We start from the raw sequence: 25682 nt of genomic DNA, 5'->3' as shown, positions 1-25682 counted from the left end.
TTTTCTCATTAGATTTTAGCGCGGTTTGCCGTTGCTAGGAAACATTGTTTTGTTTGCAGTGTGGTACACGCCTGCTGAAGTTGTGTTTGTTCTCGTACAGCGTGACCATTTGTAGCGGCTGCGTTTTATGGGAATTTGTTAATGGAAGGAATAATTTATTTTAAACGATGTCTGGTCTACTAGTTAGGGAAAGTTAGGCATTTCTTTGGCCAATCTGCAAAAAAATTTCTTACCAATAGCTTTTTTTACCATGTGTTCCTATAGGTGTCTAGTAACACCTCCCAATTTATCCACGGCCAAATCCTCGGGGAAACGCCTGGAGAGGCCATCAAAGTTGGGGTGCCCAGAGGGCCTGGGTACCCAAAAAAAAATTTTTTTTTTTTTTACCAATATTAGCTTTTGAGATGTCTAACTATGGGTTTTTAGGGGTGCTGAATCTATCCCAGCCATTAGTTTTGAGTAAAAATGACTCCAAATCCATACAAAATCCATAAAAATGTTTAAAACCATTACAAAACAAAACTTCCTAAATCAGTTTAAAATTTACCAAACCTCATCCAACTCCCCTGCATCTCCCTCACTCCTGTTATCATCTGGCTGGTTGATGTTCTGGCAAGAGTTACCATGACAGTTCCCACAAACAGAAATACACTTGACTCCTAGCTGCACCTGAGAGTGTCACAGTCCTCAGCACAGTTGCAGCTGACAAACTTCAGAAGGTGGTCCGGTGCAATGGGACCACCTCTGTTGTAGGGACTGGTGCATAACCTTGTTCTCCTTGTTTCCATCCATACTCAAGGACATCCAGTTATGGACTTTGTCAAGTCAAGTCACCTTTATTTATATAACGCTTTTTACAATACAGATTGTATCAAAGCAGCTTCACAGTGATAATATGAAAATAATACAACAAAGTTTGCTTCTAGAAGAACATTGCGTCATCGTCCACCTTAAGTAAGGTAGATCAATAATATTGTTGAATATTAAATGTCCCCATTAAGCAAGCCAACAGCCAAGGCAACAGTGGCAAATAACCAAAACTCCATCAGTGACAGAATGGAGAAAAAAGCATTGGGAGATCCCAGACTCAGTCGGGGGCCAGTTCTCCTCTGGCCAATCAGTGAACAGTGTATGATTATGATTCAGGCAGCATTACAGGTCAGTTATGACACAAACTAGTGAGCAAAGTCAGATTGGATCAGAACATTTATCCAGTTCCATCTGGTTGGAGGTCGGAGTCATCACGTCGGTATGTAGACGGGTTTGTTGAGGATCAGTGCTGATGGCTGTCGTGTCGATGAGGCCTTCACAGGGCTGATGAGGGATGCTTTGTGGATGGGCCCAGGCGCAGGTCCATCCTCTGATCTGGATACGGCCCGGATTCAGCTGACTTCAGTAAACAGGAGAGAGACTGGTTGACTAGTGTAGCAGACTTTATAGCAGTAGCCTATCTCTGGTCTGGAGATATGCCCGCAGAGAGTGCTGTGCTGCAGCTCCTGTAGTCGGAGGCAGTTTCTCAGGCTTGATGCTCCCGGCTGCGGCCCGGACAGTTGAACAGTTCGCAGCCAGCTTTGATGATGTCACTTTTCTTGGCTCTGATGTCATTGAACACATCCATGGCCCCCTCTGCTTTGTCAGTCTTGCAGAGCTTGGTGAGCAAAGTTGGTTTGCTAAACCCAGAAATTGCTGATACGGTATCGCAGCCAGAGAAGCTGTGTAGGAAGATCAGGTATGTAACAGAACCTCTTCGGGAGGGCCACCCGGATCTTTCCAACATCGTAAGATGTGTCTTTAGCTGTTGTGAGAAAAACCGGGTGGTTTGCCCTATGATGGACCAGCATAACCATAACCTCGGTGTCCTCGGCCCTCACCTCAACAGAGGACTCTATTGCCTCATTTAGTGATGCACACACGATAGAAGTGTCAGCATCATCAGAGCATTGGTGTACACTGATCCTACTTTGTATCAGAACAGTTTTCCCATCCATCTTGGCCTGTATGGCTCTGCCAACCTCCTCTGCCTGATCAGCATTGACTGAGTCCCCGGGAGTGCTGCTGAACCCCGTAGAGAAAGATACCAGAATCTTCCTGTCACGTATGGAATCGAAGGGGTTGACTTCCTCCAACCATCCAACTATGGCGTTAACAACATCATTGTCTTTCTCCATCTGGGCTGTTTACTGAGCTGAAAACTGTTCTGGATACAATGGAAACCAAGCACAAGGTCAAGTCATCAGATCTGCTCCCAAAATCAATGGAGAGAAGCACCTATGGATTACTGTGATCTTTGACAGATACGGTAGCTCCACCAAGGACCATGACCACCTGAGACGTACAAAAAATGCATGCTGTGACATTCAGATTCGTTCAGACTTAAAAAAAACATTGTTCCACGGGAAAAGTTCCTTGACAACAAGCACAACAAGGCCCAGCTCATTCTGCTCCTTCCTGAGACCTTCCAAAGAAGTAGGATCAGTGTACAACAATGCTCTGATGCTGACACTTCTATCGTGTGTGCAGCACTAAATGAATCAATAGAGTCCTCTGTTGAGGTGAGGGCTGAGGACACAGACGTTATGGTTATGCTGGTCCATCATAGGGCAAACCACCCGGTCTTCCTCACAACAGCTAAAGACACATCTTACCATCTTGACTGAAGACACAGGCGTGGAGTCGGCTATCTTGTCTGAAGAAACAGGCATAGACACAGGTGTAGAGGCGGCCATCTTGTCCGAAGACACAGGCGTTGAGGTGCCCATCTTGTCCGAAGACACAGGCGTGGTGTCGGCCGTCTTGCTCGAAGACGAGGGCTCAGGCGTGGCGGGCATGCCGTGAAGAAGCTCTGGAAAGGTGGTCTCGGCAGGACGAGACTCCGGAAGGGTGGTCACGGCTGGACGAGACTCCGGAAGGGTGGTCACGGCTGGACAAGACTCCGGAAGGGTGGTCACGGCAGGACGAGACTCCGGAAGGGTGGTCACGGCTGGACGAGACTCCGGAAGGGTGGTCACGGCTGGACAAGACTCCGGAAGGGTGGTCACGGCAGGACGAGACTCCGGAAGGGTGGTCACGGCTGGACGAGACTCCGGAAGGGTGGTCACGGCTGGACGAGACTCCGGAAGGGTGGTCACGGCTGGACGAGACTCCGGAAGGGTGGTCACGGCTGGACGAGACTCCGGAAGGGTGGTCACAGCTGGACAAAACTCCGGAAGGGTGGTCTTGGCGGGACGAGACTCTGGACTGGCGGCCATGACGGGGCAGATCCGATGAGGCTCTGGTGTGCTCGCGAGCGGTGTGAGTACTAGAGTTGCCAAAGAGGGCATGACATGAACTGGCTCAGGCTTAGGAGATACTGTGAGCTTGCGGGGTTCCTCATCCGCAAAGCCCACAGTAAATGGCGAACCGCTCAATAAAAGGGCAAAGCCCATATATTGCACTAGAGTGTAGTGAGGGGTATCGTCAGGCATGAGGAAATGAAGAAACTTATTAAGTCCATGGCCAAATATGTCCTTTAAGACAGCATCATTAAAGTCCACCCCATGGCAAAGCTCACAAAACTCCTTCACATATTCCTCCATCGGACGGTTACCCTGGCGGAGGCGGAAGAGACAATCTGCTGGATCCATGTTATGGTCAGTTCTTCTGTCACGGTAGTTTGAAGCAGAGGAGGAAGCAGGATCCACGTGCAGCATTACTTTATTAAATAAACTTATAACTACATAAATATAGACTCAGACTCAGGAACAAGACTCAACAGATTTGACCAGAACAAACAACGTTAAGAACTGACAAAGATTGAAACTAGACACAGGGCGTAAATACAGAAGTAGACAAGCTAAACAAGAAAACAAGAGGGCGTGGCTAATAGGAAACACCTGGGGAGACTAATAAACATTAAACATAATGGGGAGCTGCTAAACATGGAACAAGACGGGAACACTGACTAGAATCATGACAAGGAGAGGCTACTAAATCATTTTTATTAATGTAATGTGACTGCACATCCGTATTTCATATTTTCCTAATGTCTTGTACCGTTAAACATGTGGATGAATAATCATATGCAAATGATATGCAGATGAGGATATGCATAGTAAAACTAGGCGTTGTAAGGTTATTCCGGGGAGGAGACGCATGTGTGCACAGTCTTCCGCTGACTGGGATTTATAAAGTGAATTCTGCGCAGGTTCTGGCATACGCACGGTTTTATAAGTCTGAATATTTTTGGCTTTCGGGGTGTACACCAATGCTCTGATGATGCTGACACTTCTATCGTGTGTGCAGCACTAAATGAGGCAATAGAGTCCTCTGTTGAGGTGAGGGCCGAGGACACCGAGGTTATGGTTATGCTGGTCCATCATAGGGCAAACCACCCGGTTTTTCTCACAACAGCTAAAGACACATCTTACGATGTTGGAAAGATCCGGGTGGCCCTCCCGGAGAGGTTCTGTTACATACCTGATCTTCCTACACAGCTTCTCTGGCTGCGATACCGTATCAGCAATTTCTGGGTTTAGCAAACCAACTTTGCTCACCAAGCTCTGCAAGACTGACAAAGCAGAGGGGGACATGGATGTGTTCAATGACATCAGAGCCAAGAAAAGTGACATCATCAAAGCTGGCTGCGAACTGTTCAACTGTCCGGGCCGCAGCCGGGAGCATCAAGCCTGAGAAACTGCCTCCGACTACAGGAGCTGCAGCACAGCACTCTCTGCGGGCATATCTCCAGACCAGAGATAGGCTACTGCTATAAAGTCTGCTACACTAGTCAACTAGTCTCTCCCCTGATTACTGAAGTCAGCCGGATCCGGGCCGTATCCAGATCAGAGGATGGACCTGCGCCTGGGCCCATCCACAAAGCATCCCTCATCAGCCCTGTGAAGGCCTCATCGACACGACAGCCATCAGCACTGATCCTCAACAAACCCGTCTACATACCGACGTGATGACTCCGACCTCCAACCAGATGGAACTGGATAAATGTTCTGATCCAATCTGACTTTGTTCACTAGTTTGTGTCATAACTGACCTGTAATGCTGCCTGAATCATAATCATACACTGTTCACTGATTGGCCAGAGGAGAACTGGCCCCCGACTGAGCCTGGGATCTCCCAATGCTTTTTTCTCCATTCTGTCACTGATGGAGTTTTGGTTATTTGCCACTGTTGCCTTGGCTGTTGGCTTGCTTAATGGGGACATTTAATATTCAACAATATTATTGATCTGCCTTACTTAAGGTGGACGATGACGCAATGTTCTTCTAGAAGCAAACTTTGTTGTATTATTTTCATATTATCACTGTGAAGCTGCTTTGATACAATCTGTATTGTAAAAAGCGTTATATAAATAAAGGTGACTTGACTTGACAAAGTCCATAACTGGATGTCCTTGAGTATGGATGGAAACAAGGAGAACAAGGTTATGCACCAGTCCCTACAACAGAGGTGGTCCCATTGCACCGGACCACCTTCTGAAGTTTGTCAGCTGCAACTGTGCTGAGGACTGTGACACTCTCAGGTGCAGCTAGGAGTCAAGTGTATTTCTGTTTGTGGGAACTGTCATGGTAACTCTTGCCAGAACATCAACCAGCCAGATGATAACAGGAGTGAGGGAGATGCAGGGGAGTTGGATGAGGTTTGGTAAATTTTAAACTGATTTAGGAAGTTTTGTTTTGTAATGGTTTTAAACATTTTTATGGATTTTGTATGGATTTGGAGTCATTTTTACTCAAAACTAATGGCTGGGATAGATTCAGCACCCCTAAAAACCCATAGTTAGACATCTCAAAAGCTAATATTGAAAAAAAAAAAAAATTTTTTTTTTTTTTTTTTTGGTACCCAGGCCCTCTGGGCACCCCAACTTTGATGGCCTCTCCAGGCGTTTCCCCGAGGATTTGGCTGTGGATAAATTGGGAGGTGTTACTAGACACCTATAGGAACACATGGTAAAAAAAGCTATTGGTAAGAAATTTTTTTGCAGATTGGCCAAAGAAATGCTTAACTTTCCCTAACTATACATAAATCAGATGTCTTGGAGATGTATGAACATCTGATGAACATCTTTAAAAGAGCGGATTGCCGACGTTCTAAATTATTTACGTCTTATTTACATAGCCTAGACGTCGTTCTAACAGCTGGCAAGGACGTCTCGGCGACGTAAAGCATATGAGCACACGCCCTAATATAAACGTCTTCCAGATGAAAACGACGACGTCACACAGATGTCTGCGCGACGTGCGTGTGCTATCTAATAAGTACTGTCGCCAGAAGTGGTCCAAAGATGCTCCAGTTCCAGACATGGCGTCTATCTGAGAAGGAACTCAATAAATAAGACACGTGGTGCATATAAAAATTATTAATTTTGAGCTGATTCTCACTTGAATTATGGCATCGGCATGCTCGTCCTCCCAGTGGCGCAACAAGATAAGTGACAGGCATCTGATCCAGAAATAGTGGGTTCGAGTCCTGTGTGGGATGACTTTAGTAAAATTGTGTGGAATATTGTCTCATTTCAATTCCTTTATTATCCTATTCAAGTGTTGTACTAATATTTCTTTCTCTTGGATTAAAAATAAGTATGTTTTTGTTCATTCTGTTTTCATTCTCATCTGAACTTCTGAGCATTTTGAGTTAATTTTCACCTGTACTTCTGAACCAGCTGTTTTTTCATGTATGCTCAATTTCTGCTGTTTTTGCTCTTCTATCGAACTGTACGCACGTGAAGATGCATAGAAATGCAGATATTTTGCTGTGTTAACATCAGCAACCAAAATAAATAACATTCATTCTTATTACTTTTAAGAATCAAATCAATATTTCCCAGCATGCTGTTAGCCAGTCAAAACTGCATAGCATGCTACTAGCCAATCAAAACTTCATTGTGTTTATTTGTTAAAACATCACTTCATTTGTGCAAGGGCAGTTTTAACAATGGCTTTGTTGGAGAAGAAGCCCTAAAAGACAGTAAAGCATCTCAATGATCACTGATAAAACATTATGAGACACTCATGAATAATAATGGGAAAGGTCAGAGTTTATAAAAGATAGTAGTTGGTCAGGCCCAAAGAATCTTTTATTACACACCACAAATCTGCCTATACAGTACATGTTTTTGTGAATTAAGAATCAACTGAACCCCTTCTACTAGTTGCTGGAGTGGTGTCTTTCTTAAATGACAGCAAGCCATGAACTCTGTTACACAGAGGTGTTCACATTATAGCTCCACCAGACATGAAGGCTGTCACATGATGCACGAGAATATAAGTTACTTTCTATTTTACTTACAAAAATAAGTTTGCATTCCTCTGCCTTCACTGAACAAGAGTTCCATAGGTCTTTGTTGGCAATGATTGATCAATACATATGTAAACCCTATTTAGGTTATCATATACAAATATTTATATAAAAAATTTACAACACAAATTGCAACATTTTCCCTGTACAAGAGCAGTGATAAGTCCACATTGAATGAATCACAATTCAACAAATTGTGCAAAATAAGGAAAACAAAAACATTCATCAACAGAACTTAAAGGCATTTGGCAATTTGGCGGGTATTTATATCAAAGATAAAGCTTATGTTCAGTATCAATAGCCATGAAAACAAAACTGTATGACCACTTTTATTTGTACACGGCTAAAATCTCTGACAGATTCATGCTCCACTTCACAACCTGAATTTGTCTTTTAAAGTGCATGCAATAATACCAGTAACTCTGACAGAACTGATTCAATGTAATAAGTCCACATCCTGATAAAACTAATGCCAATTAATTTAGGATACTGAACAATGAATACATTTTTGTTCTTTTTTTTTCTTTCTTCTTTTTCTAAGTAAAAAGAAATAAAGCGTGGGTTCCACAATATGAAATTAATTAAAAGCTCTTAATGTATTCACCATATTTTAAAATCAGACACTGCTTCAAAATCTGCTTCTGCGTAAAGTTTTCATCAACAGTTGTCACATTCTCTGTGATACATACAAAACAGCTAATAGCCACGGTGAAGACGCAGGACACATTCTACAGTCGCAATGTCCTTTGATGACACCAAAGGCATTTCACACTTCATTTCCACCTAACATGATGGGATCGTACTCAACATATCAAAGTGCTTACTTGTACTAAAATATCCTGAATTACTAATTTAATACCAAAAGTGGGACAATGGCATGGAGAAAAGGTCAGTTTGTCTAGATATTTCTTCTTGGTTTATGAGCTCAGTGATGCACCACCAAACCACTTTTGAGTTTGTAGCTGTTTAGTTTCTCCTTTTTAGAAATACAGTGAAGTTCTCACAGCTGATATGAGTTATAAGATATTGATCCAGCATGGTCACTGTTTGGATAATCTTGGTAAATCCAACAATCAGGGACAGTGCAGGCACAATGTGTCCAAAGACATCAGAGTTGAACAGTCCCTTTTACCTCTGTTGGATCATCTGGCCTCATCCTTGAGAAAGTCAAACGAGGCCAAGCTTCCGAATCCTAGCCGCGCACTCTCTGAATCAAACATCTCCAGTTCTCGCTCCTGACGCTCAAATAAATGCTTGATTTTTTCGGTCCGTTCCTTATGAAGTGAGGCCAGCTCTTCTTCAATCTGTGAACATAGGTGTGGGTAGTATTTCAGACAAGATTAATTAATTTCAGACAAGTCAATTAATTAATCAATGAATAATACTATTGATTAGCATTACCAAACATGGACGTTTTTTTATTATTTTAATTTAATACTGTGAAGCTGCTTTGATACAATCTGTATTGTGAAAAGCGCTATACAAATATTCTTGACTTGACTTGACTTGACAAGATTCCTTCCATTTTATTACTACCAAGTTCACAGTTTGACCAGTTATGGCCAAATCTATCCTATCAATTACAGAGGTTAATAAAATAAAATAAAAATAATAAAAAGCAGCTCACCTTCTGTTCCAAGTGAGCCCGGCGCAAAGACGCCTTCTGTTCCAACTTCTGCAACTCACGCTCATGTTGGGCCTCCATCTGTGCCTTGGTTTTGTTCTGGTAGGCATCAAGAAGCTCCATCTCCTGGTGTAGCTGCTGCCTTAAAGCCTGACATTCAGCCTCCTGCTCTTCATCTAAACGTAACTGGGAGAATGATATGCTCCAATTATTATCTAAAACACTGATATTTTCTATAGTCCATATAGAATAAAATCAATATTGCATATGTAAGCAGCAAAATTACACTTAACAGTGTTCATTTGGAAAAATTGTGTAAGTAGAAACTTTGGCTTGCTTGTGGAAATTCAATTTGTAAATCCTATTTTAGCAGTTCCTAGCAGAGCCACTAGAGGGAAACCTCTCAAACGGTTTTAGCCGTTTAATATAAGAGGAATATTAAAAAAGCAAATTTTGACTGCATATGAAAATAGCATTTGTTTATGAAAAATTAAACACTCCATTTAGAGTGTGTTGAGTGTTTCAACAGGTTTTCTCTAATTCCAAAGAGGCAATGTGAAGGGAAAAAATGCATTCCCATTTTAAACACACTCAGTGAAGTCCTGTACTGTTTCAAAGTTGTAAATTAAAAAAAAGATTATTAGAGTACATAATACAATTCTATTTCAGTCTTTCACCTTCAAAATTTTGTATTTAATTAAATGTCTTACATGCTGTTTCTTTGTAATTATTAGTGAAATTTGCTAGTAAACCATTTTTTTTGGCAGTGTATGTTTCAATACATTTATAACCTAGGCCACAAACTGACTCCACATTCTGAGGACAAATTGTGTGGTTTGACATCATTTTCCTCTGCTGCTTGTGTACTTTACCGATTGAGAGGCCATCATCTCATTAATGCTTTGCTCATATTGTTCTGCCAGCTGTGCAAGCTTGCGGGTCTGCTCCTCCTTCAGTGACTTCAGGATGGCTTTATGGTCACTCTTCGGGGAGACTTCCAGCTGATGATTCCTCAGAGCTTTGTACTGCTTGTTTTGCACCTTACATGTATCTTGGAATTGCTTTTTGATCTGCATCTCCAATGTCTATAATGAGATGAGATTAGGCATAATTTTTGATAATGATTTAAGGCAAGGCACGTTTATTTATTTCATACACTATGGTAATTCAAAGTGCTTTGCACAGAAAGGAGTTAAAATAATCACAAAATAAAAGCAAGGGAAATTAAAACAGTTATAAAAGAATTAAAAGAGTAAAAAGATGATAAAAAAATACAATAGGTTTTTCATCCTGTGTTATTGTGTACACTTTCACTGTTTCAAAGAGAGAAAAACATTTAACATTAACCTTTAAATACATTTAAATGCTTTTAATGTTAAATTAGTGACTTGTTCATCCAAAGCTGCTACATATTCTATTTTTATATATTTATATTATGTATTGTTCTACCCACCATTACAAAATGTTTACCTTGAGGTTCCTGGGCTGCTGTCGGCGTTCCAGTGCATGCTTTCTGTGTAGCTCCCTCTGCCGGCGACTGTTGTACTCCTCCTGGTTCTCCAACTCAGTTTGATGCTGGTGGCGCATCAGCTCAAAGCGTAGCCTTTGTAAGGTATGTAGATGCCGCTGTTCCAGCTCTTGGGTGGACTCATCCTGCCTGATCATCAACGCATGCTCCATTTCTTTTTGTGTCTTCTTCTTGTTAAGTTCCTTTTACACAAAGAGCAAGTCATGTATAAATAATATTTCATTAGTTTGTGTGACATCAACAAAAAAAGGATAACGTGTAACAGGTTTCTGATGTGAAACAGCACAAATGCTCTGATCAACACTAAATATCACTATATAAAATCTACACACACACGCCTTTCAAACTTTGTGGTTAGTTTTTTTAAAAGAAATTAATACTTTTATTCAGCAAATATGGATTAAATTGATTGTAAAGACATTTAAAAGTGGCAGCAAATACTTTTACATTGTTACAAAATATGATTGTTCTATTTATCAAAGAATCCTGAAAAAAAAAATTGAGCAATGCAATTCTTTTAAACATTATTAATTAGAAATGTTACTCAAGCACCAATGATTTGTGAAGGATCATTTGACACTGGAGTAATGATGCTGGAAATTCAGCTTTGCCATCACATGAATAAATTACATTTGAAAAAATATTAAATCAGAAAACTGTTCAAATAAATACCACCTTGGTGAGGTGAACATAAGAGACTTTAAAACATTAATCTTAAACTTAAACCAGCTTAAACTTTTTTTTCTTTCTTTTTTTATGTCTATATGAAACCTCAAAATTCACAAGATCAAGAGAATGTGCTTGAGACATTCTTTGTGGTGATTCATATTATGTCTTGCCTCCCGCATTTGCTCTTGTTCAAACTCATGCTTCTTGATAAGGCTTCTTCTTTTTAGAGCACGGCAGCTCCTTTCATAAACCAGTCTTTGCTGGTTCAACAGCTGGGCCTCCTCCTCAGCCTGGGAGCGCTGCATTGTTTCCTTATGCCGTGACAACCGCTCCTGTTTCTCCTCTTTTGGTGTATCAGAGTCTTCATTCATTTCCTAATGTATAGAGAAAAAACAAATATCTTACTGTAATATTTTACTGCAAAATCATGGTACTAGAATATAAGGGCATAAGGGGCAATGGAATTATATACTTGGCTTACACCTATTAAAGGTAATATGAAACAATTAGTCTGACATTGTTCAGGTGACAAAGGAACTAACATTGCCTATGGCAGTGGTTCACAAGCTTTTTAGAGTGGTGTGTACCCCCTGAGGCATTTAACATCCTTCTGTGTACCCCCTCTGTTCCACTTAAACTGCAGTCACACCTTTTCCATTTCACGAGTTCGCACTTACAAATAATCAGACAGAGAAAAGACTATTTGGCGTACTGTCCGAGGGTAGGGCCCCGACCTCGAATTTCGCCCAAACCCAGAGTGCTCCCCTCGTATCCCTGGCTGGGATAGGAATCAGCCAATAGTAATGAGTGGCAAAGCGATGCATGAAAACTGTTTTAATAAAAAAATATATATTAGACCACCACCCAATGTAAGGTTTGTGCCACAGCTGCCCTAAACTAACAGTATTGCTGATTACCGAAATATATATTTATTTATTTTTCTGTAATGGTTAATCCACCAGTATGTGTAAGCTCTTTAGTCACAGTTGGCCAAGTTAAAGTCTGGACTTGAATCCTATATAAACATATTTGGGATTTAGTGGATTCAAAGATAGATCGCATAAAAGTTGAATTAAAAGCAAGTCTTTGGGAACAACTAAACTATTTCAGTCATTACATTAAGTCAATAACAACAGAGACTGTGGAAAAGTACATTAAAACAATGCCAGCAATAATGCAAGCCAAAGGACGCATGTCAGGGTTCATGGTTTTGTGACAGAGCCCTGACACTCCTGTTTTGTCTTGTCTGTGTGCCTTGTTTCATGCATTTTCATGTCATGTTTTGTCTTGTGCTGTGTAGCACGCAGCTTGTGTTTACACTAGCTATGTGCTTTCATGTAGTCATGTTTTGTGTGAACACGTGGCTTGTGAGTGTTTTCATTGGCTGCGTGTTCATGTCTCGTTTGTGTGAGCACTTGGCTTGTGATGTTTTACTGGCCATGTGCTTGTGTTTTTTGTCATGTTTGGTGTGAGCACATGGCTTGTCATGTGTTTCCTTGTGCCATGTGTTCTCCTGTCGATTGTCTAAAGCCCAATTTATACTTCTGCGTCGAACTCACGCCGTAGCTACGTTGTAGGCTGTGTGTAGCGCGCGTACCCTTCGGCGTACCCTGACGTGCACGTCTCCAAAAATTTAACAAAGCGTCAATTCTACGCGGATGCAAGCGCAGTGATTGGTCTGCTAGAACCCCTCCCTCGGGTTTCACATGCTCCCTATGCATGTGTAATTGCGCGTCAACGATATAAATGAAAACCAACGCGTAGTCTATTGCGTAGAGGCTCCGGCGTAGGTCCGACACAGAAGTATAAATCAGCCTTAACCCCGTCCACCTTGTTACCTGATTATTGATTCATTTGCCCCACCTGTCCTCCCTCGTTACCTGCTTTGTTTGCTCTCCCTATTTATTTTCCTTGTGTTTTCAGTCCTGTGCTGGTTCGTCGTCGTATGTACACTGTGTGTTTCTCTGCTGTCAAGTCAAGTCGGCACAAAACAAGATGGCGATCGGCCGTTGGGCAACGTCGGCCAACGGTTTCCCAGTGTGCTCTAATCTGACGCCGTCAGATCTCTGATTGGCTGTGCAGCTTAACCTGAGTGTTCATTGGCGAGTATTTCATGAGCAGAGTGGAATAAAGAAAGTGTGTTTTATTATTATTAAAAGCCCATCAACTCTACACTTGAGTCCTCGCTCCTTTCACCAACCCCACACCTGACAACGCCATTCAAAATATTAAGACTGTTTAGTTATTTCAGTTAGTTATTTGCCTAGTAATAACAAATTTGCCTAACATTTTTAGTTTTAAACAAGTTTTTGACAGATTCCTAAAATATTTGTTTTCTCTTTATGATGACAGGTAGTCTACTAAATTTGTTAAGCACTGTATATATAGGCCTCCTCTCGTGCTGACTGGATGGATCACTTGAACGAGTTGCCCCCTTAAATTGATTTTCCAGTTTATTTTTTTCCTTTATAAATGCCCTTATAAAATAATGTAAAAAAACAAACAAAAAAAAGTTCAATAGAGAAATATGCAATAATGGTAAAAACGAAGTGATTCTTTTAAATATTAAACTAAAAGCACCATTAGGTAGCAGTAAGTCACTATCTTAATTAGTGAGCCATCGAGTCATTCATTCATTCATTCAGTAAAAAAGCAAGTGGCTGTAATTATAATTTATGAATGGGTTCAAAGCCGCAGATTTGTTCACGAAACACCGCTGCGTGTTGCAGTTCTGCTGTGGCTTTTGTTGGAACTATTATTTTGTTGCAAAATAGAGCAAACAATGCTGACAGCAATACTGTGTTTAAAATGTACATAATATAAACATGTACTGTACATACATGTAAAATGTTCGTTCAACTGAAAAAAATTGCATTCTTGTTCAGGTAATATATCAAAATTAAAAACAAGAAATTACACGAGGGTATGTTTTTGTATCTAAAAGAGTTTGAGTCTGTAGTGGCAATTTTAATCTTTATTTCTTATTTTGTTTTCTCAATGATATAATAAATGAATGACGTGTTCTGTATTTTGAGTTTTCCTGTTGTAGCGTTGATACAGCTGTGTGTGAGACAGAGGTGAGAAGATCCCCGGGCTGGGGAGGGGTTAAGGCAACCATGGGGGTTCCTTAGTTCCTTTTGTCTGGGGTGGGTGGTAGAGAATGCTTTGATGAGAACAATATAAAACTACCAGCAAAGCACCTATCTGGGTCTCACTTCTACCTGCAAACTGGTCTGTAAAGGCTGGGGGCTGCTTCTTGCAAGAATAAATATATATTTTTCTTTTAAATACAATTTGAATCTTGACGTCTCTTTTGCCGGGATGCTGCGTTTGTTAAATATTGTTTTTGCCACAACAAGTCTTAAACCAATCTCTATGCATAGTCTTTGTCTATATTTGTTATTCATGCTAGTAAGTGCTAAATGGCAGTAATGTAGCACGATTTGCTAAGGCAGCATTCTCTGCACGCAACCTATCATAGGCACGCTGCATATGATAGGATTTAGTTTTAGTTTTAACCGCAAAAGATTTTAGAATGAAATTAAATGGTAGAATTAAATGAACTGCAAAAAACATCATTTTGTTTGCATACCCCCTCTGTCACCTCACGTACCCCAGTTTGGGAACCACTGGTCTATGGTATACTCATTGGGCTCAGATGAGTGGGGCCCATCCATTAAAAGTTGGGTTTAGGGTTTGTCCTGTGTCCTGTGAATTCATTGACTGTCCTGATCTCACCTCTTTCATTCTTTCTCTGCATAGTCTGTACTGCTTTTTCTGTGTGTCCAAGAAGGTGGTCAGTTCCTTCTTCTGCTGGACCAAGATCTGTTGCTGGATTCTCTTCTCCTCAGCTGCGGAGGCCTTCGTCTTTTGAGAGACAAAATTAATAACATCTGGTTTTGCAACATTAATCATTTACAAATGAATCACGTAGGGCCAAGGGAGGATAAGTATCACAAAAAGCTTCCTGTGGTCAGCTGTGAATTTGTAAACTGACAATACGTTGTCATCATGGTGATTTGCTATATTGAATAAACATAAAGCTATATTGAATATAGTCATTTCATAAAAAAATCTATTTTAAATAATTTATGCAATCCACATATAGTGGCATACAAAAGTCTGAGACCACTAGTGAAAATCCTTTTGCATAATAATTTAATACAGTTTATTTTGATTACAAATTATAACAAAAAATTTAAACTGCATAATATGTTCACCTTTTGTTTTAATCACAGCAGCCTCGAGCTGCTTGAACTCCACAAGTTTGTTGATTTGAGATGATCCAAAGAGATTCTTGAGCTTCAATGGAAGCAAGAACATCTGATCACCTGTACAAAGGAGTTCAAGTGATCAATGTCACAAATGTGCTTATTTGATAATACTGAAAAACTTAAATATTTCCAATTCATTTTTCATCATAACCTTTATTTATTTGTTTACATTTTTCATAATTCTAAAACTTCCAGGTTCAAATGAGATTTTCCATTCCAAATTTTTACTGTGGTCTTCAACTTTTGGACCCCACTGCATGTTCACAGTAGCAACTTACAGAAAAAATGTGACATCTTGTAAACTTTGCATAACCTTCTCCACTATGTGTAAAGTACAGTAGGAGCAAGCACCTCCTTGTCCAGTTGTGCAGCTTGCTTCTTGGCCAGCCGCTCCAGTTCAATGTAAGTGTTATTGGCCTGGGTCTCCACTTCCTTCTGCAGCCGGAGCTTGTGCTCATCCATCTCAGCCTTTAGCCTGTTCTCCAGGGCGATCAGCTGCTTCTGGTGCTGCCGCCGCATGCGCTTATACCCTGACATCTGCTCACGCCGCACAGCTTCCTGCTCATGCTCCTGGATCTGCTCACTGACCTGCAAACACATTGTGTTGGGGGTCAAAGGTCACGTAAGCCAAGCAAGACTATTTTCTCTTTGCACCTTTTAAACCACAAGATGTAAGATATTATCTTAAGATATATATGTTCATTGTTACCAATTTGCATCTTCATTAAGGACCAATTCTGTAAAGTAAGTGACTTTCTAGTCATTTCTGTCATATTATGATTAATTCAGAATTTTCTAAATTGAAAAAATGTATGTAGATGATTATATAACCAATAAAAATTAGTGCATGCATCGTTTTGTTTAATGCTGTGTTTATTTGCTCCATCAGAGCAACTGCGTATATAATGATATGAATTGTTTGATATATTAAACCTTTAAATTTTCCTTTAACGTTTTTTTTCCACCACTAGCATAATGTTATAGAGTGTATCACTCATTAAACTTTTAAAAATCTGAAACGTCCATATACAATTTTGTGCAACAGGAGCTACTGAATACATGAAAAGTTGATGCATAATTTGTAGTATGTTTATCAGTATCAGGATTCTAGGTTAAAAAGAATATGTATGCTTAAGAAAAAGTTAATATATAGTGATTTCACTGTTTAGTGAAATTAGTTAATTTGAAATCATCCTTAGTTTTTTTACAAATATACCATGTAGTTTGTCATTTAGCCTAATTAGAGATCATAAAAACTGCATGCATAAAAAAATAACTAGATAAAATAAAATGATTAAATGTATGTTACACAGCTCATGTTAGCTATAAGTATTTAGGTTCATATCGTTCATATCATCACACGGTGTCTGAGTAAAATATAATGACGTGTCAATAGTGTCACTATATTGAATCAAAATGCCAATATGAAAGCAAATAATTATGTTCTTTTAGTGATCATGTAGCCTACTAACGTCTCTCTCTGTAGGCCTATATAAAACCTTTGACTCAGTTGGCATTCTGGAAAGGAATCTATATAGGCTATATAGGCTATATAATATATATATATATATATATATATATATATATATATATATATATATATATATATATATGGGGGGGGGGGGCACTGTACACAATGTACAGCTCCAGAAAAGAGCTCTAAGTCACAACAGAATTAATATCTTTACAAAAAAAAAAAAAAACGAAGCGGAAAATAAGCCTGCGCTCCGGAGACAGAAAGAAATGGGGGGGGGGGGGGGGGGGGTTGAAAAAGCGCTTATTAACAGGATGTGGTTGCCATGGCTACTGATGTGGGGTTGAGTGGATGACCATGGCAGGCCTGCATTTCTTATGCAAAAACGGCGAGCAGAAGAGGAGAGATAGGCTGCCTACCAAATATGCTGGTGTGATGATGGCAAAGCGTTGGCGGATGCTGCTGCTGCTGCTGCGATGATGGCGAGCACGGCTCTTGTGAAAAGAAGAAGGCCGCAGCTCTGGCCTGATGTCCCTGTCTCCAGCCTCATCCCTCACGCAAGCATGCTTCTGCAGGGGGGGAGGAAAAGACGAAGTGAGTGGGGGTGGGCGCTAACCGAGCGCCCTGCTGCTGATGCTGAGGATGAGGTTGATGCCGCTGCGTCTCCCTGCTTCCCGCAAACAGCCTGCTGCTTCCAGCGCATCCTCTTCACCCTTCATCTGTTACTGGCGTATGTCGTTCACAGGTGCCTGCAAAAGGCACAGCATCGCGATGGATGGCGCGCGAGTCGCTCTGTACGGCGAGAGCGGGAGTCCGTAGCCTCTCTTCAGACTAGCGGCTGCACTTCCTGAGAAGAAAGAGGAGGAGGAGGAGGAGGAGGAGGAGGAAGCATACAGATCCGGTGGGATAGAGTGAGTTACGCACGGTTACGCAATGCCTACCACGGGCAATCAGCGGGAAAGAGTGTGCGCGCGTGCGTGCGTCTTAAACTTTTATCGTTTCTAACTCTACATACTTAAAGGTGCAGTCAGTGTTTGTTTATTTGTGTTTGTTTTTTATTTGTTGCAAATTAAAAGTTGTACGTGTAAGGTAACACTTTAAAATACGGATCCTTCGTTAATGAATAACTACACAGGAACAAATGAGTAACACAATGTTAACAATCTAGTAACTACAGTTAACTAACAAGTAACTCTGATTAACGAATTAGTAATTAATAGCACACAGATTTAAGTGGTAGTTCACTATTAACTAATCAATAACTACTATTTTTTTAATACTTCCCAGAGAACTACTGAATTTTTTACAGATTTAAGTGGTAGTTCACTAATAACTAATCAATACTATTTTTCAATACTTCCCAGAGAAATAATGTGTTACTAGTGTACAAGTGTTACTACATACTTCTATAGGAATTACTAATTATTTGGATCTGTATTCTAAAGTGAAGATCATGTTAACTAACTAGTAATAACTCAAGTGTTACTACATACTTCTATAGGAATACCAAACACAAGTAATTTCAAGCGTATGAGATATTGTTTGTGAACTTTTAAATACTATACTTTTAGAAAATTTCTTTAGAAGTATGCATTAACACTTGAGCCATTACTAGTTAGTTAACATGATCTTCACTTTAGAATACGGATCCAAATAATTAATAATTCCTATAGAAGTATTAACACTTGAGTCATTACTAGTTAGTTAACATGATCTTCACTTTAGAATACGGATCCAAATAATTAATAATTCCTATAGAAGTATGCATTAACACTTGAGTCATTACTAGTTATCATGATTCCATGCTGTAGTTACTAGGGCTGTTTTCGACTAAGGATTTTCATAGTCGAATCTGATTCGTTAGATTTTGCCATAGTCGACTGATAGTCGAACCTTTTTTTTTTTTTTTAGATAGCAGCCAGATTTTTTCCATTTCAAACAAAAGAGCTAAAAAACACATCACACATATATCATAACATTTCATAAACATGAGGAGCAATATGAGAGAGAAATTTGGTGATCGTTGTTTAGGTAGGCTACATTAAACCACGTAAAGCTTTTTAACGCACATGAGAACCGCGTGGAGTCAACTCACAGCCGCTCCGCAGCCCTGCTGAAAATGTGAAGCAGAAACGCTTAATATCAGATAACGTCCATAATAATTGGACTCCGGGTTCGATTTTTTTTACCATTTTCAGTGGTTATGAGGAGCAATATGAGAGGGAAATTTGGTAATCGTTGTTTAGGTACATTAAACCACGTAAAGCTTTTTAACGCACATGAGAACCGTGTGGAGTCAACCCACAGCCGCTCCGCAGCCCTGCTGAAAATGTGAAGCAGATTTTTGAATACATTTTTATTTATTTACATTAGTAAGCTACAGGACATCGTCTTTCAAAACATGACCTGCGCGAAAGCGAAAAAATAAATAAAATTGTACCCAGCCCTTCTGAAAATGCGAATGTGTCTCTGTCCCCAGCACATTTCAAACCAAACTGACGCCCATGTATTCGACTATGAGGTTCATAGTCGAATCAGACCTCTCCGAATCGAATCGTCGAATCCTCGACTATTAGAAGTCAGCCCTAGTAGTTACTAATGAAGAGCCAACCCGAAAGGGTAGAATCATCTAATCATTCACAGGATATATATACACACACATATTTATATATATATATCTACATATGAGCAAAGAGACATACATAAAAACACTTTTGAGAAGTAGGTTAAATAATAAAATAACTGGTATTTGGATGGCTGATGACTCAGTATGTTCCAGTACTCACCATGATGAGTCTAGTTATTCAAAGCCAGTCCAGAGGAATGCCGGAAAATCGGCCACAGGGTAAGTGTTCCAGACAAGTGCATTTATAAAAACAATTCTTAAAAATTATTTAGTTTATGAATAGTTCTCTAAAAGACAGCAGTGCATAGGCTAATTATTGACAGCTTTCCCAAATCATAAGTCTGCTACGCTATTACATATTTATAATTAGTGTACAGTATCTAGCAGTAATGTTAATCTAGTGCTATAATTTTTCCTGCATTAGTTATTAAGTTTTGCATGAATTGTGACTTTTTTTCATTATTTCTCTGGGAAGTATTGAAAAATAGTAGTTATTGATTAGTTATTAGTGAACTACCACTTAAATCTGTAAAAAATTCAGTAGTTCTCTGGGAAATATTAAAAAAATAGTAGTTATTGATTAGTTAATAGTGAACTACCACTTAAGTCTGTGTGCTATTAATTACTAATTCGTTAATCAGAGTTACTTGTTAGTTAACTGTAGTTACTAGATTGTTAACATTGTGTTACTCATTTGTTCCTGTGTAGTTATTCATTAACGAAGGATCCGTATTTTAAAGTGTTACCAAATACACTTACAATGAGTGTCAGTAGGCTATTCTACATGTCCCCCGTTGAGTGTATAATCCACTGTTTCACGCAATCGACCAAATTACTAATCATAATAATATAAAATATAATAAAGAAAGAAATTAAACCAAAAACAATGACCTGCAGCATTTGAGGAAAATTGCCGCGAACACAGGTACGTCATCATAGCGTCACAACAAAATGCCTCCAGCATCAACACACAATAAGAACAAGCTAAAAAAAAAAAACTTAATCCATTTGCGTGCACTTTTAAACACCTAATTCATTAACATGTCAACTTTTTGTCATACATGTTTATTATGAGTTCTTACACAATATAAAGATTTACCTCACCCAATTATCATTATTCTTTACTCTGGTGCAAGTTGCAACAGTGTCAAATTCTACGTAAAACATTTTGAGGTGAGTTTAGCCTATAGGTAATTATGAGAAATACATAAAAGAGACTGGGGAATTTCCTTATTCTCTCAAGTAAAGCATTTCCTGTGTGGTTTTAGAGGTTAAGAGAAATTGTCTTTGATCTTTTTGCCCCACATATAAAATGCAGACCTGCCTGACACTCAAAAGCATGAATTCTGCTGAATTAACACTAGCACCATTCCAGTGACAGGGTTACAAACATTCCAGAGTTGACTGAAGTTGATAAACATTTGAAGGGGCAGAAGGTGCCGCTATGCTGAGACTGAGCTGACACACACCCATGCACATCCAAACCCCAGGATGTTAAATCAACAACAGATACAGGAGAAAGTGACCACAGTCCGCATACAACACTTCCAATGTATCCTCTTTCCCTCCGCACTCTACCTTGTGCATGATTTTTGGTAAGAATTGTGGAAAGTACCAGGTACTGAGCTATTACCTGTGTTTTGCTGAGAAGACACTGATTCCCCCTGTGACACAACTTTACCACATCAGTGCCACACTTATGCTTGAACAGACAGACTTCTTACCAAAGAAATTAGGCCTACATGTATTTGTCTAACCATTTTTTGCATATGTGGCTGTGAGATCAGACTTTATTGGGGGGACTATACAGTATGTTTGTGCAAGTTCTAAACTTTTGGCTCTGGGGTTTCCCTTGTAGTCATAAGGGGTAAAAATAAAGCTTAGCTCAGATAACATCAGATGTGCTTTTCTGTCCACGTAAGGCATTCTGCATGCAATAATGCACAATTGCATCACACAATAGTTGAGTAAAAGTGCAGCAAATCAAAGCACAGCAAAGTTTTCGTCATCTCCTTGTCTGAAGTTAGGCTGAAATTCTAAACTGTGCTTTTGCGTTGAAGGTCGAAAGGTATCAGTGAAAATCTAGTTGAGAAACTACCTTCCTATTACAAGACCACTTCCTGTTGAACCAACAACGGGCACAGAGTTCAGAGCAAGGGTGGAAGAGCGCTGTGCTGGACTGTGGTTATTTTTTTATTATTTTGCTGCTTTTAGCATGGCATTGTCAAACTTAGAGCAATGTTTTCGACTGATGATATGTAAAAATGTTCAAAAAGTGTGATCTCAAAATGCAAGAGTATATTTGCATTAAAAAAAATCTCAATGTAGATAATGAAATGAACTCAGAGATGTTGCCGTGTGGCATTGTGCAACATCAAAATCTTTTTATTTAAGATTTCAGAGGAAACAGTAAAATGAGATTTTTACTTATAAGCTCATTTGACGTAATGACGGTTGAGTAAATAGAGATGATTGCTCAACCTATCCAGACTCTGCATCACATAAGGAGATGCATCAACACAAAACTGGGTGGCAGCTAAAGAAGGAGGGAGCATTACACATAGTACATGTGATAATGAAGACGCAAAAAGAAAAAAAAAATTCTGGGAACTCTTGTTGCCTCAGAAAGCTGGCCGCGTCATTTCCTTCCAATGACAAATGTGTGGTTTCAGTCTTTAAAAACTATTTCAGAGTTATGATCATGACCAGTTTGAAACTTTGTCTGTGAAAGGAGAATGAATTGTCATGTTAGGAACATGGTCTGCCTATCTCAGAGATCACAAGCAAAATCCAGTAAGTATTACTGCCACACTGCACACATAACAAAATACTTACAGTCATACTTAAGAATAGTCAGACATGGAATATTATTAATGCTGTGATTCAATTAATAACCCAATTACAATACACATAAACGAAACACGCATATGTATTGAAGTGTGTTGCATTTGATATAGATTTACATGTACTGACTATATATATGTGCACTCATAAGATCATTATCTGGTCATTCATCTGGACACAGTGAATGTGAATCTAAAGACATGTTTTTGTGAAAGCGTGCACCATAAAATGTGAATTTGTTCTGACTTGAGCTTAGTTGATTTGTTGAACGTGACTTTAATTATTATTCTTTTTTTAATTCAGGAATACTCCTCCCTCTTCTCATCTTGATTGCTGTCGAGTTAGTGCAACCAACAATGTCATGCAAGAATGAAAACTGCAGCCGGCTTCTTCGCAATAGTCTCAAGCTCACTAGGTTTACCAGCAAAGAGATGGCAGAGCTCTTAAGAACATATGTAAGTATTCTCTTTCTATAGTTACAATAATTAACCTTGCAAATGACATTTATGTCAATAATCCTAGTTTGGGTTGTGATTGGTATAAGAAAGAGGAGATGCTCTGACAATACATGCCTAATATGGTCAACAGTTGCTTGGGTGGTTTCCACGTCCAATGAGGTGATTCCTTTCATTGATAAAACTGGTTAGTTTTGAGAGTGGGTGGGAGTCTGTGGGTGTGTGGGAAGTATATATTGTGCATTAAGTGTGGAAATGAGTCTTTCAACAGAATTATTAATTGTCATATGTATTAAAAATAGTAAAAGACACTGAATGCGGGCTAGTTGTCACAGAGTGGGTATTTAAATAGCCTAAATAAATAAATGCAATTCTGCCTAAGCCAGAGGTTTTCAACCAAGGAGCCGTGGCCCAAATAAGACAAACAACAAATTATTAAGATATTTCTCATTTTAATTCACCCCCTGAAAGTTTTTTTGTGAAAGTTAAAAGTTAGGCCTAGTTAAAAGAGGTAGCCTACTTGGAAAAGTGTGATAGATGTGGAAAAAGTCATGTAAACTAATAATGTCTTATAACTCCAAGGGCATTTTTATAATATTTCTTTTTCTTGTTATGCCAAGCTCTAAAATATTTTATTTGTATTTAGAAATGTTGAGGAAAAAAACACTTAAAAAAAATTCCTAATCCTTATCCTGTAAATAAAGTCATGGGTTATTATGTTGTGGTAAGTGGGGTATTGGAATCAAACAGGCTGAGAGCCACTGGTCTAGGCACATGCCTTTAAGTCTTGCCTACAGAAAAACTACTGAACTTGTCCATCATTATTGGCCAGGGGAAAAAAAATGTAATAAAAATGGGGCATGTTGTCACAATAGGAAACTGACATTAAAATGCCTTCATTCTGTTCACTGGATTAGCCAAGAGCATTACCCAAGACAATATTGGAATTTAATATAAAGGATCAAATTTGTAAGGATAAAATAGATTGTTAAAAAAACATACAAAAAAACTTTTGTAAAACTCTATATATCTCTAGTTCTAGTTCTTATAGACTTTTTTCTTCTCTCATTCAGAAAACCAGTCAAGGAGACTCTACAGACCTGATCTGTGATATGCCAATGGACAATGTTCCAGAATCAACAATCTCCGGCCAGACTATATCGGAGCGCATCTTGAGTGTTTACACCCGCCTGAAAGAGTTTCTGCCTCACATGAAGACAGTTATGGAGCAGCAGAAAGACTTCAATCCTCCAACCAACCCTGTGGCAGAGGGGCTTGACATGATGATTACACATGTTCGCCGCACTGCTCTGAGAGTGAACTGTCTCTTACAAATCCTGCAACCAAATATACCCATTCCTGAGCCAGCTGAAAGGCCAACGGGAATTCCCCCAGCACAAAATATTTTCCAGCAGAAGGCCTATGGATGCATTGTCCTGTCTCGGCTTCAGGAGCTCCTTAGCAAAGCAGTTCAAGAACAAAAGTCTCTTAGGGGGGAAATGTGCAGAAAAAGGACAAAAAATGCATTCTGAGACATACAACGATGTTGATGTTTTAATAATAATATTTATTTTTGTTAATCTGTAACCGTTGAAAATATGTCCTGTGGAGTGTTTGTTGTATGTTATATTTATTGATTTTATTTATTTCCGCCCTAAATGCTTTATCCATATATGTAGGCAAAAAAGTTTTTTTTAAAACTTCCATTTGGACTAGAATGGATAACCTTCTTTGGATGTCATGGATGGCCATGGGTCCTTTATTATTTGACAGTAACAAACAAACAAAAATGAAAACAACTTGATTCAGTTATGAAGCATCGGCTGTCACCAGAACTGTATAATATGGCTGGATATGGAGCATTTTACCATTCAGGAAAGAAGGCTCAAAACAATTCTAAGCACTTACTCAGGATTTACTCGTCAGAGACAATTGTTTTGATTATAAAGAAATGTGCAGTGATAAACTGTGATGTCACACGTTAGCCATATTGGCTTTTGTGGTGTGCTATTGTAGCATGACCTGAATAACCTTGTAAATGTATATGTACTTTTTGAGACAGCCTTGAGTTGAGACCATTTTAGAAGTCAGGAAGTACAAGAGACTGATATCAGCCCTTAATGACGCATTCATTTCACCACATCAGAAAGGGGAAAAAACTGACTAGACGTCTCCCCTGTCACAAGGTATAAGTGTGTGTGTTTGTGTCTATGTGAGTGAATCTCAAGCAATTTGCTTGATAGTTTATTTACTTTGGTTATATGTTTCACTCAGCACAGCAATAAATGCTTTCTATAATTTTCATTGTTAAATTATGAATGTAATTATTTTGATACCTATTTATATGAAAACTGTATGTATGTGCATTGTCATGGTGGAAATCACTTTGCATTCATCTTCAATATAAACTAAGCAAAAGGAAACTTCTGTTCTTGTACTTGTACAAATGTCGCAAAGTTGCACACATGGACATTCAGAAATGCTTCCTTTCTATTTAATATATTGCTGACACTTTGAATGACAACAAAATCAAAGCATGAACACTAATATGAATTTCATAATAGTTCATAGTATCATACCAAATAACATGCAAAACAACACAGCCAATAAGAATACACAGCATCTTAATTATTGTTAAATGTTTCATCTTTTTATTCATTTTATGTTGTGAGCGATGGCAGTAAAAAAAAATGCCATTTCAGGCACTTTGCCCTAGTCACACGCTTATGTGGAAATGGAAGTAGGAAGATCCATTATAGGTCAAGTTCTTCATGGCAATGTTTTTAAGGAAAAACAGGAGGGGAGCTTTATCAGCATTTTCCCCCATTTTGTTAAATGTCTGTTAATATTATATTGTCAGTTAATATTGCAACTGGAAAAAGCAAAATGCCTTTTTAC

At 39.2% G+C, this 25682-nt stretch overlaps 2 protein-coding genes across 3 annotated transcripts; one reads left to right on the top strand and one right to left on the bottom strand.

The window, feature by feature from the left end:
- Nucleotides 1-6788: 6788 nt before the first annotated feature.
- Nucleotides 6789-17726, bottom strand: taok3b (TAO kinase 3b). Of its 2 annotated transcripts, none has more exons than XM_079607470.1 (8): nucleotides 17279-17726; nucleotides 15737-15973; nucleotides 14850-14978; nucleotides 11282-11485; nucleotides 10385-10624; nucleotides 9787-9999; nucleotides 8918-9100; nucleotides 6789-8594 (listed from the first exon to the last, which is right to left on the bottom strand). In XM_079607470.1, the coding sequence occupies exons 2-8, from the start codon at nucleotides 15920-15922 to the stop codon at nucleotides 8433-8435; spliced, it is 1317 nt and encodes a 438-aa protein (XP_079463596.1). In that variant the 5' UTR covers nucleotides 15923-15973; nucleotides 17279-17726; the 3' UTR covers nucleotides 6789-8432. The 2 variants fall into 2 exon arrangements, with proteins under 2 accessions (XP_079463596.1, XP_079463597.1); XM_079607471.1 differs by having other exon boundaries at nucleotides 15664-15973; nucleotides 17279-17714.
- A 4462-nt stretch (nucleotides 17727-22188) lies between these two features.
- On the top strand, nucleotides 22189-25204 carry m17 (IL-6 subfamily cytokine M17). Its single transcript, XM_079607473.1, has 3 exons — nucleotides 22189-22278; nucleotides 22633-22784; nucleotides 23858-25204. Exons 1-3 carry the CDS (start codon nucleotides 22221-22223, stop codon nucleotides 24314-24316), a joined length of 669 nt encoding a protein of 222 aa, XP_079463599.1. The 5' UTR covers nucleotides 22189-22220; the 3' UTR covers nucleotides 24317-25204.
- Nucleotides 25205-25682: the final 478 nt, after the last annotated feature.

The sequence above is a fragment of the Phoxinus phoxinus genome (genome assembly GCF_949152265.1).
Source record: "Phoxinus phoxinus genome assembly, chromosome: 3".
Classification (NCBI taxonomy): domain Eukaryota; kingdom Metazoa; phylum Chordata; class Actinopteri; order Cypriniformes; family Leuciscidae; genus Phoxinus; species Phoxinus phoxinus.
The sequence above is the reverse complement of the archived record's forward strand: the minus strand, read 5'-3'. Positions and strand labels throughout refer to the sequence as shown.

Coding starts and splice junctions, on each gene's coding strand:
- taok3b (XM_079607470.1), bottom strand. CDS start 15,922: ATGTCAGGGTATAAGCGCATGCGGCGGCAGCACCAGAAGCAGCTGATC. Junction 14,979..15,736: donor CTGCACAACTGGACAAGGAG/GTGCTTGCTCCT, acceptor GTCTCTCAAAAG/ACGAAGGCCTCCGCAGCTGA. Junction 8,595..8,917: donor GGGCTCACTTGGAACAGAAG/GTGAGCTGCTTT, acceptor CTATGTTCACAG/ATTGAAGAAGAGCTGGCCTC.
- m17 (XM_079607473.1), top strand. CDS start 22,221: ATGAATTGTCATGTTAGGAACATGGTCTGCCTATCTCAGAGATCACAA. Junction 22,279..22,632: donor GAGATCACAAGCAAAATCCA/GTAAGTATTACT, acceptor TTTTTAATTCAG/GAATACTCCTCCCTCTTCTC. Junction 22,785..23,857: donor CAGAGCTCTTAAGAACATAT/GTAAGTATTCTC, acceptor TCTCTCATTCAG/AAAACCAGTCAAGGAGACTC.